Source organism: Etheostoma spectabile, unplaced genomic scaffold (genome assembly GCF_008692095.1).
Source record: "Etheostoma spectabile isolate EspeVRDwgs_2016 unplaced genomic scaffold, UIUC_Espe_1.0 scaffold325, whole genome shotgun sequence".
Lineage (NCBI taxonomy): Eukaryota > Metazoa > Chordata > Actinopteri > Perciformes > Percidae > Etheostoma > Etheostoma spectabile.
Window position 1 is genome coordinate 813,893 of NW_022605585.1, and position 12,167 is coordinate 826,059.

Below are 12,167 nucleotides of genomic sequence, written 5' to 3' on the forward strand. Positions count from 1 at the left end.
CCCCCCCCCCCCCCAATTGCCTTTTTGTTTCAGTAAAGAGAAATTTCAGTAACGGCACCATCCCCGGGACCCCCGGCCTGAACGGAGAGGACGGCGTGGAGCAGACGGCGATCAAAGTTTCCCTCAAATGTCCGATCACGTTCAGACGAATCCAGCTGCCGGCCAGAGGCCACGACTGCAGACACATACAGGTGGGGGGTCCCGCTAGTCCAGATCCAACGGAAGTAAATGTTTTTTCAGGATACAGCCTGACATCCGGTGCGTGGGCCACACACAGGATGTCAGGCTCTGCGCCTCGTCGTCGTTCTCTGCGTGTTTTGGTTCTCAAACCTTCGAGCTTGCAAGCTACACGCTGAAAATGTCAAGTTTTTAAGAAAATTTGGATTGTGTGGACGAAGTGGGAAGAGATAATGAGTTCTAACCATGTATCTAGCTAATTTAAAGTGCTCATATTATGCTTTTAATTTATTGTGTTGGGTATATTTTTTGTGCATGTTTACAAAGTGAAAAAGTCCCAAAGGTCCACCCCCCCCCCCCCCAAAGGGACGTACCATCTTCAACAAATACCACTGTTCACAAACAGCTCTACTGTAGTCCAGACTTTACTTCAGAGACCAACGTGCAACACTTTGTAACACCACGGTGTAATGGTCGCCGCTGCTAGCATGGCACGCTGTCATACTCTGCTTCTGATGGCTAGGTAGTCCTTACCTAGGTACTGTCAGGGCCCTCATACTCGCTTCTGACTGGATAGTGTCCTTACCTAGGTACTGTCAGGGCCCTCTACTCTGCTTCTGACTGGTATAGTCCTTACCTAGGTACTGTCAGGGCCCTCATACTCTGCCCTGACTGGCTAGTAGTCCTTACCTAGGTACTGTCAGGGCCTCATACTCTGTTCTGACTGGCTAGTAGTCTTACCTAGGTACTGTCAGGGCCCTCATACTCTGCCCCTGATGGCTAGTAGTCCTTACTAGGTACTGTCAGGGCCCTCATCCTCTGCTTCTGACTGGCTAGTAGTCCTTACCTAGGTACTGTCAGGGCCTCATACTCGCTCTGACTGGCTAGTAGTCCTTACTCGGTACTGTCAGGGCCTCATCCTTGCTTTGACTGGCTAGTAGTCCTTACCTAGGTACTGTCAGGGCCCTCATACTACTCTTGGACTGGTAGTAGTCCTTATACTAGGTACTGTCAGGGCCTATACTTGCTCTGACTGGCTAGTAGTCCTTACTCAGGTACTGTCAGGGCCCTCATACTCTGCCTGATGCTAGTAGTCCTTACCAGGTACTGTCAGGGCCCTCATACTCTGCTTCTGACTGGCTAGTAGTCCTTACCTAGTATGCTCAGGGCCCTCATATCGCTTCTGACTGGCTAGTAGTCCTTAACTAGTACTGTCAGGGCTCATTACTCTGCTTCTGACGGCTAGTGTCTCACTAGCTACTGTCAGGGCCCTCCTACTCTGCTTCTGACTGGCTAGTAGTTTACCTAGGTACTGTCAGGGACCTCATACTCTGCCCTGATTGGCTAGTAATCCTTACCTAGGTACTGTCAGGGCCCTTACTCGCTTCTGACTGGCTAGTAGTCCTTACCTAGGTACTGTCAGGCTCATACTCTGCTTCTGACTGGCTAGTAGTCCTATACTAGTACGTCAGGGCCCTCATACTCTGTCCTGACTGGCTAGTAGTCCTTACCTGGTACTGTCAGGGCCCTCATATCTGCTTCTGACTGGCTAGTAGTCCTTACCTAGGTACTCTCAGGCCCTCTACTCTGTCTGAGGCTAGTAGTCCTTACTAGGTACTGTCAGGGCTCATACTCTGCTTCTGATGGCTAGTAGTCCTTACATAGGTACTGTCAGGGCCCTCCATACTCTGCTTTGACTGGCTAGTAGTCCTTACCTAGTACTGTGAGGCCTCTACTCTGCTTCTGACTGGCTAGTCAGTCCTTACCTAGATACTGTCAGGACCCTCCTACTCTGCTTCTGACTGGCTAGTAGTCCTTACCTAGGTACTGCGCATGTGCGAGTCCCAACAAAGATGGTACAGAAGTGAGATGTCTCACTCTGTTGCTAAAACAGAGAGCTCAAAGCAAAGGGTGAAAAGAGGAGCTGCAGCAATGTCTGAAAATTAAACCACATAAACCTATTCTGGTACAACCTGAAAATACAATTATGAACCTGAAATGAGCATAGAATGAGCACTTTAAATAGCTAATTAACGGTTAACTTGATTTAATATTGTACTGTATGTTCCACCAAAACAAATTCCTTCCCGAGACTGTTTAGCACACACATACACACACATACACACACACACATACGCACCTATACATACAAATGAATTCTCTCACACTGATGTCTTGTATTTGTGTAGTGTTTCGACCTGGAGTCCTATCTGCAGCTCAACTGTGAGAGAGGGACCTGGAGATGTCCTGTGTGCAAGTACGTTCTGCATCAAGGTTTCATTGCACCTTTTTTTTTAGACTCTCAGCATCCTCTCAGCGTGGAACATAACACTTTGTTTGTCTCGTTCACAGTAAAACCGCTTTGCTAGAGGGGCTGGAGGTGGACCAGTACATGCTGGGGATTCTCGTCTACATCCACAAGTATGTCTTTATGTGTGGAGTTTGTGTCAATAATTGTGTTTGTCCGAGTGAGCAACCCATCTATTCACGGTGCTTTATTTGCCATGTGGACAAAAATAACAGAAGTTGTCGCTGGCAATGAAAATCTTCGGCCTCAGGCAACTCCAACTATTCTCGTTAAATAATAGCTAAACACAAATAAGCAAATGAAATATGAATGAAGTAAATCTGCATCTAACAATTCTTTTCATTGTTGATTAATCAGTCGATTATTTTCTGGATGAACAGATGAGTTGTTCAGGGCCCTATTTTAACAATCTAAGAGCACTAGTGTGTGTGTGTGTGTGTGTGTCCGTCCGTGTGTCCGTGTGTGTGTGTGTGTGTGTGTGTGTGTAAAATAAGTATAGTGTGTGTGTGGTGTGCACGAGCCTAGGCACAGAATAACAATGAAATGCTGCGTTATTGACTTTAGAGGTTTTTGTTGGTCTATGGCGTGATCACTTCCCACTGCCTCTAGATAGCAATACGCCCACAATGCACCTGAACACACCTCCCTGTAAGACCAGCATGCCCTGACTGCACCTGAACACACCTCTGTAGGGCTCAAACTGTAGGGCTGCACCTAACGATTATATTCATTGTCATGTAATCTGTTGATTATTTTCTTGATTAATAGGTTAGTTGTTTGGTCTGTAAAATGTCAGAAAACGATGAAAAGTGTGGATCAGAGTTTCCCAAAAGCCCATGATGACGTCCTCAAATGTCTCGTTTTGTCCACAACTCAAACATATTCAGTATACTGTCACAGAAGAGAGAAGAAACTAGAAGATATTCACATTTAACAAGCTGCAACAAACCTTTTTTTTTCGTAAAAAAGGACGCAGTTGGCGTTAAGAGTTAATAACTAACCTTTGCATCTCGGAATGAATAATGATAATAAATGTACATGTACATCTATGTCTTCCTCTGTCAGTTCTGACTATGAGGAGATCACCATCGACCCGGTTTGCGGTTGGAGGCCGGTGCCCGTCAAACCCGACCTGCACATAAAGGAGGAGCCGGACGGTCCGGTCCTGAAGCGCTGCCGAACCGTCAGCCCGAGTCACATGGTCCTGCCTAACGTGATGGAGATGATCGCCGCTCTGGGCCCGGCGTCGTCCCCCTACCACAGTCTGACTGCAGGCGGCCGCAACACGCCCGACTACAACAGGCCAGGTACGGCAGGGCCAAGACTGGGGAGGGAAACTGTGTATGGGGGGGGGGGTCAGTGGGGAGGAAGTACCCCAGGGTAACGACTGTCAAACAGCCCTCTAAGACGTTGTCTCTGCCACCAGCCTCCTCTGACCAAAACAGTCATTTCACCTCGCAGAACACGGGAATAGTTTAAATATTTGTGCTCAGCAGGAGTCTGCAAATATATTTTAGATAATACTTTCTTTATCCCACAATGGGGCAATTCCCTTGTTACAGCAGCATTTTTCTACAGTAAACAACAACAAACAGGCAGACAATGTGCAAAATGTACTGAATGAATGTAAAGTGGCCTTATATAAGAGATATTAAGTAAAGTTAGGTGGTCATAGGACAAAAAATATTGCAATGCAAGTGAATAAGTGACGTGAAATTAAATAGAATAACATGTGATTAAATAATATAGCAAACGTAACCATAGTACAGATGATATTGTATCTAATCATAGTATGAATAAGTACTCGGAATGGAAAAATATAAATACAAATAATAAAAAATACTTGTTGAGTAGTTGCCATGTTGAGTAGTTGAAGCAGGAAGAGAAACTCCAACATTATCAGGTGGTGCAGGTGTTGTAGAGTCTGACCGCGGCCCGGATGAACCACCTGCGGATGTGCAAACTTTCACAGTATTATGTTAATATAGTATATAAAAATATTATGAACTCAGGGCTAGGGCTGCACAATATATCGCTTTTTTATCACCATCACAAAATCAGCTGACGCAGTGACGAAACTGCAAAAGGCTGCGACATAACACAAGAGACACTTAGGGATTTATTAAATATATAAATATAATATAAAATATATTTATTAAAATATCAGCAGAAAACTGCTTCTTCTTTCTTTTTCTTTCTTTTTTTTTAGTGTCGCCTTTTATATTCAATTCAGTGTTCAATTTGTTCAATAAAACAACGTTGGAAGGGATTTTCCTTTTGTTGGTTTTAAATTCAACAAGCAACTTGTCGTAGTTCAGCAGAATGCTGAAAGCAGTGTGTGATATCTGGGCCGCCCGGGTAGCTCGCCTGGTAGAGCGCGCGTCCACATACAAAGGCTCAGTCTTTGACGCAGCGGCCACAGGTTGGACTCCGGCCTGCAGCCCCGTGCTGCATGTCATTCCCTTCTCTCTCCCGTTCCACATCTAAGCTGTCCTATCATGATAAAGGCTTAGAAGTGCCTCACAAAAAAGAAAAAAAGTTTGATATGTGCTCATCCATCCATCCATCCATCTTCATCCTCTTATCCGGTATCAGGTCTTGGGGGCAGCAGCTCCAGCAGGGGACCCCAAACTTCCCTTTCCCGAGCCACATCAACCAGCTCCGACTGGGGGATCCCGAGGCGTTCCTAGGCCAGGTTGGAGATATAATCTCTCACACTAGTCTAGTGTCCCCGAGGTCCCCGCAGGACGTGCCTGGAACACCTCCCTAGGGAGGCGCCCAGGAGGCATCCTTACCAGATGCCCGAACCACCTCAACTGGCTCCTTTCAACGCGATTCTTCGGGCTGTTCCTGACCGGGCTCCGTGGCAAACTCGGCCACCAGGCGCTCTGGGCCTGGCTCCAGACGGGGGCCCCGGGCTTCCACAGGGCAGGGTCCCTCCATCCCTTCCTTGATATTCCATTAGAGTTTTTGAACCATTCTTTGTCTGGCCCCTCCCCTGAGACCTCTTTGCCATGGGAGACCCTACCAGGAGCACAAAGCTCCAGACAACACAGCCCTCAGGTTCATAGGGACACACAAACCTCTCCACCACGATAAGGTGATGGTTCCCGGAGAGGTGATATGGGCTTATTGATGGAAAGTAATATTGCTATTCAACAACGTTATTGCATATTTTTTATTATTCTCATATCGTGCAGCCCTGCTCAGGGCGATTTAAGGTATAAAAGATCTTTTATAAACGTGACGTGTATATAATCTATAAATACACGTACTTTGCAAAATCCCACTTTCCAGCTCAGTCAGTCAGATCATCTGCTCGTAGATGGTACGTGACCCAGAACAATATTCCAAGACCAGTTATCCCCCCCCGTATATGTCTTCTTCAACTCCACAGCTGGAAGCACTTTCCCTCCGTGCTGCACTGCAAGAGAAAACAAAAAGTCTGTTTATACACTACAGCTGTTGTTATTTAGACGTGACGTGTGTGTTGTTTTGGTCCCGTAGGGAGCCAGGGATTCTCCAGCCAGGCGGGATTCACGGACTTCCCCAACACTCCTGGCACCCCGACGCTCGGAGAGTACGCCTCCTCTGGACCTCCGCTCCCCTATCAGTCCGAGCAGGTCAGACACCTTTAGTGCACGTCTTACACACATAACACATGAATGAGCAAAACACACAGGAAGCCCTTAACATGATTTTAATCTCAGAATTCAGATTATTTTTTTCTCAGAATTCTGACTTTAAAAAATACTGACGTTTTTATTTTTTATTTTTAAAGAGTAAGAATTCAGACTTTAATCACAGAAGTAAAAGGTCAAAGAATAAGACTCTTATTGTCAATAAATCCCGTGAAAAGACAAAAAAAACGGCAGTATCGTGTTCAAAGTCCTTTTAAGCAAGTCCTTTTAACAACACCTAAATACTTGGAGTAAAAAATAAAATAAATGTGAATTAATGAAAATTCACAGCCAAGGATATTGTCAAACCCTTTCGATATTGATAGTGTACCTATTGGAGAGGTTCCCCGAGCTATAAGTGTGAAGGGGCCGTTGGTTTCCAGTTAAACCTGGACCTGGACCTGTTGGGTCTCAGAGTGCGCACTGACTGTCTCGTCCTTCTGGCTCCTGAGTTGGTTTGAGAGCCTCTAGCCGAGGCTGAAGGAGACAGCGCGTCCTCTACTGTCACTCGCTTCTGTTCAGCTCAGTTTATATTCACAAGAAGTTTAAAGGCAAGATCATCAGACATCATGCAGACATGTGAAATGGGATTATTATTATTACTGTTAGTATTGTTTTCTCCATACGGTCTTTTAGTGTATTTCTTGCAAAAACGGATGCCGGAATTTCAATTTCCTTGCGGGAGTAATCCCAAAAGGATTAATAAGGAGAAGTTTTAAGTCCCCGGGAAGCTTTATGAAGCCTGTGTAAACGGGCCCGGACACTAACAATTAATACACATAATAAATACAATCTAAGGGAGCGGTTGGCTGCCAATTGGAGGGTTGGTGGTTCAATCCCTGGCCCTGCAGCCCCATGTTAAAGTGTCCTCGGGCAAGACACTGAACCCCGAGTTGCCATGGGAGTGTAAATGTGTGTGAGTGTGTATCTGATGAGCAGGTGTGTAGATGTGTGTGAGTATTTATCCGATGAACAGGTTTTTAGGTGTGTGTGTGTGTGTGTGTGTGTGTGTGTGTGTGTGTGTGTGTGTGTGTGTGTGTGTGTCTGATGAGCAGGTGGCACCTTGTACGGCAGCCTGGGCCACAGTGTGTGAATGGTTCCTGTAATACGTAAAAATGTATATAAAATACAGCATATTTACGTATTGTTTTGGCTAAAAAAGAACATGTATTATAAAATCACATTTAGAACCTAGAAGGGAAAAACACCTCTAACCCTCCCTAAGTGGCCCCAAGACTTTTATTTCACAAGTCTAAGCATTGGTTAAATAGATAAGATGCAACAAACATGAACGTATAACAAGTGGAATTTACAGTTTTTAGGGTTCTTCCTCCAAAAATGGGCTGTTTTTTTTTCAATTTAAAAAAATGCAATTTGTCATCATTTTGGACTGTTTGAAAAGCTAGAGCAGATAATAAAGTAACTGGTTTGAAACCATTAAAAAAAAAAATAATAATCTGATTAAATAAAACACCCAAAAAATTAAAGGAAAGTAAATCATTCAGAATGTTGTTTGGAATCATCCATGTTATTTTTGGACAATTTGGTTGAAATAAATCCATATTTCTGATATAAAACACTTTGAAACGGGGTCCGTTTAACCCGAGGACAATACACATGTTAAGATTAGCCCACAAGGATTTTACCCATCATGCTCGGTGTTTTCAGTGCAGCATCGTGCTACTTTAATTACCATAATATAAAGAGTCTCCTGTCTGTCTTTGTGTCTCTTCCTGCTCCCGTCTCCACCAGACGTCTCATTCCGGGCGGATGGAGCACGCCCACAGCATCCTCCAGCAGCACAGTTCAGGGGTCCACGGTAACCCGAGTCTCGGCGACGCCGGCAGCCCGCTGCCGCAGCGGAACATCACTTCCCAGAATTCCCGGCTGCAGAGCGAAGGCTCCTTCGGTCTGGGAGGCCCCGGGGCACCCGGGGGAGAAGGGCCCGATCACGCACTGGATGTGAGTGGACCGACCTGTTGACTCCGTTACATAAGAGCACGTACATGTCTCTGTTTCTTAGTTGAGGGCACATATATATATATATATATATATATATATATATAACTGCTACATGTGAAATGTGGGACTTTAACTTTTATTTTCCCTCAACCTCAAGAATAGAAGCTAATTATCACAACTTCTTACAACTTAAAAAAAAAAAAAAATACTCTTTAACATTTTGGGAAATTTGCTTATTTGCTTTTTCGCTGAGAGTTAGATGAGAAGATCCATACCACCCTCATGTGCTTACGGGGATTATGAAGCTACAGCCAGCAGCGGGATAGCTTAGCTTAGCATAAAGACTGGAAACAGCTAGCCTGGCTCTCTCTAAAGGTAAAAAAAAAAAATCTACCTAACAGCACCTTCTAAAGCTCACTCATTAACACGTCCTACCCTGTTTGTTTGAAGGGTAACTTTGATGTCTTTTCCCCCCCTAGACCCATTTTCCCCCCCATGTTTTTAAGTGACAGCAATCTTTTTGGTCCAGTATTAAGCGAGACGTTAACGGGCAATAGCGTGCAGTTCAGTTTACGTCCACTAAAAGTGCCTTTTTTCCGCTGACGTTTTCAGATTATTATTCGAAGTGTCTGACAACATTATAGAAAGGATCCCTACAGATTTATAGACCTTTCTGTTAAAGAGCAAGATCATTTTATTTGACAGGAAACAGCCCCAAAATCACTGGCGCCAAACCCACCAAACTATATATATTTAAATATTAATTTGATTATTGTGTAACACACTTCATGCAAAGTTAACTGTGTCTAAAAACCATTTGTTCCAACAATCACCACTCTGGTCTGGTTGAAATAAACTCTTAATTCACCGCCATTTACCTGTAGGAATCTGGTGGCTTATATCCGCTAAAAGTATCATTTTACATGCAGTCTGGTGGAGATATCGCTGCTATATACACGCTAAAAGTAGTGATATTACAGGAGTGCTGGTGGAGTATGCTGCTCTATACCGCTAAAGTAGTAATTATTTACATGGAGTCTGGTGGAGATAGGCGCTCTATACACGCTAAAAGTAGTGATTATTTACATGGAGTCTGGTGGAGATATATTGATACAAAGGCGCCAAATATGGATCTTTTTAATATATATTATATATGTGATGGTCAGCTTGTCCCATTTTGCAGCAATAACATTGAAGAGATCTGAACAGAGAAATGTTTCTTTTTAGATGAAACGGATGTTAAGTTTCCTTTTGGGGACGTCATTTGAAATTGGAAAAAAATTAGATTGCAATATATTGCAGAATATTGCAATAAATTAAAAATGGCAATAATATTGTATCAAGTATTGGGACAATATCGTATAGGGAGGCGTCTGGTGATTCTCCCCCCCTAATCTGTAGGGATCCTTCCCATAATATTTGGGAGAGTTGGGACCCGCCCTAAAGGATTATTTGCAGCCCGGTTTACGGATGCTGGTTACAGCGTTCTTGCTGAATACTGGATCCATTTCAAAGATCTTTGTTCACATTAGTCACTAAGACACAAAAACACGGGGAAATAGGGTCCAGGTTGAAAAAAAACAAACAACCAAAATTACCCTGTAATCTGTACAAAAGTGTAAAAATGACGTTTTTTGGGGCGTAGTGTAGCAGAGTAATTCTTGACAAGAAGAAGTAACTTCAGAGGTGAGAACAAATCCTTCTTATGTCTTTTCCACCAAGGCTAACCAGATGCTGGTTCTGGTGCCGGTGCTGGTGCCAGTTCGGTGCTGGTTCTACTCGCCAGTTCTCTAATATGTCTTTTCCACCAAGGCAGTTCTGGTGCTGGTTCGGAGTCTGGGCCAAATATCGAACCGGTTCTTTGCTTTTCCACACAAGTAAACCTGGTTCTGGGCCAAGAAAACAGGTTCCAACTCAGCACCAACGTAGCGCTGGTTAGCTCTGGACATGGATGGGAAACCAGAACCCCCGTGGTCTGGGGAGGAAACCAGAACCCCCGTGGTCTGGGGAGGAAACCAACGGTCTGCTGGCTCTCATGTTGGGGAAGATCCAGACCAGTGGTTCCCTCCCCAGACCACGGTGGTTCTGGTTTCCTCCCCAGACCACGGTGGTTCTGGTTCCCCATCCATGTCCAGAGCTAACATCAACAGCTCTCTATGGTTAACAGCTGACCGGGGTTTTCAAAATGGCCGCCAGAAGTTCTTGTTTTTGAACACCTGACATAACCGGTTCTTGTCTCTAGACCAGCGCTACGTTGGTGCTGAGCTGGAACCTGCATTCTTGGCCCAGAACCAGGTTTATTTGTGTGGAAAAGCAAAGAACCGGTTCGATATGTGGACCAGACTCCGAACCAGCACCAGAACCACCTTTGGTGGAGAAGACACATGAGACATATATTTGGGAGTGCTTGTACAAAATATCATCGCTCAAGAACGTTCTCCGAAGCCATACGTATAATTAATTAAAGGTCTCTGCGCTGAACCTCGTCTCCAGTTTTATCCAGAAGATTAGGACCAATGTGGAAAAAATCAGTTTGGTTTCAGAGATTAAAGTCAAAATTCTGACTTTATTCTCAGAATAAATGCGTCGCTAATCCTGTTTTTCCGTACTTTTGTTTTGATTTCAGATGATTTCCCTTTAATAACTGAAACGTAAGAGTTAAAACAAAGACCATAAACTTATAAAAGTCACATTTTTGCAGAAAAACCTACCACGAGTAACAATTGGAGATGTTGTTTTTAACAACGAACATCTCTGATTGGCTGTTCTGCTCTTTAAGGCTGGTTAAGCGTCTTATTCTTCACACTCGGCAAAGAACCTTTTCCATTTAAAGATGATTTTTTTGGGGGCTTTTTCCACTTTTTAATTTTTGACAGGACCGCTAGGTGAGAGAGGGAACTCAGGCAGGGAGTCCTCAGACTCGAACCCTGGACCCCTGCGTCGAGGCGCACAACCCTTGAGGACACGTGCGCCCGCTCTACCACTGGACCAACCTGGCCACAACTTTTTTTTTTTTTTTTTTTCCTAAATTGGCTCTTTTGAGAGCGTTCGTAGATATAATTCTCTGAGTTTTGACAAAAAACAGACCCTGGCCTCCAACATTTTTCCCTAATGCAACGGTTTCATATCTCCAGACTTGACTTTTTGGTAGAGCTGCAAAGAATAATCAATTAGTTGTCAACTTTTAATCAAATCGCCGAGTATTTAGATAAATAAATAATAATAAATCACTTCTCTGATTGCAGCCTTTTTAAATGTGAATATCTTCTAGTTCCTTCTGTCCTGTCCTTGAGTTGTGGACAAAATGAGACATTTGAGGACGTCATCTCGGGCTTTTGGGACACTTTTCACCATTTTCTGACACCTTAGTGACCAAAACAACTAATCCATTAATCGAGAAAATAACCGACAGATTGCACGACAGTGAATATAACCGCTGGTTTGGTGTTGAATTTAATTTTTGATCATTTGTCTGTCGTTCAGCTTCTTCCTGAGCTGACCAACCCGGACGAGCTGCTGTCCTACCTCGGCCCCCCCGACCTGCCCAACAACAGCAGCGACGACCTGCTGTCCCTGTTCGGGAAACTGAACGCCGCCATGTCCCCCCCCCCCCCCCCCCGCCCGCCATCGTCAGCCTCCGACTGCTGTAGCCCCCTCACGGTCCAACACAGCACAGTGGTGGTGTGTGTGTGTGTGGGTGTGTGTTTGTCTGTCATGGGAAAGTGTCGTGCATGTGTGTCAATGGGCGAGTGTGTGGTGTAAGTGTATGTCAGTGGGAGAGTGTGTGTCTCTGTCTGTCGCTGGGAAAGTGTGTGTGCGCGCATGTGTCGATGGGCGTGTGTGTGTGTCACTGGGCGCTGTGTGTGTGTGTGTAGTGCAGTGGTTGTGTCGCACGGCGTGCGGTGTGTGTGGTGTGTGTGTGGGTGTGTCAATGGGCGAGTGTGTGTGCTTGTGTCAGTGCGTGGTTGTAAGGGTGAGTGTGTGTCTCTGTCTGTCGTGGGAAAGTGTGTGTGTGCGCGCGTGTCGATGGGCGTGTGTGT

At 44.8% G+C, this 12,167-nt stretch overlaps 1 protein-coding gene across 1 annotated transcript in view; it reads left to right on the forward strand.

The window, feature by feature from the left end:
• The window catches only part of zmiz2 (zinc finger, MIZ-type containing 2), a 45,505-nt gene extending 33,560 nt beyond the window's left edge, over positions 1–11,945 (forward strand). The window contains exons 14-20 of the mRNA XM_032511139.1: positions 34–191; positions 2,367–2,434; positions 2,530–2,598; positions 3,551–3,792; positions 5,993–6,108; positions 7,918–8,127; positions 11,611–11,945. Coding sequence (XP_032367030.1) covers positions 34–191; positions 2,367–2,434; positions 2,530–2,598; positions 3,551–3,792; positions 5,993–6,108; positions 7,918–8,127; positions 11,611–11,889 — 1,142 coding nt within the window. The 3' untranslated portion in view covers positions 11,890–11,945. The remainder of the gene's footprint in view (positions 1–33; positions 192–2,366; positions 2,435–2,529; positions 2,599–3,550; positions 3,793–5,992; positions 6,109–7,917; positions 8,128–11,610) is intronic.
• Positions 11,946–12,167: the final 222 nt, after the last annotated feature.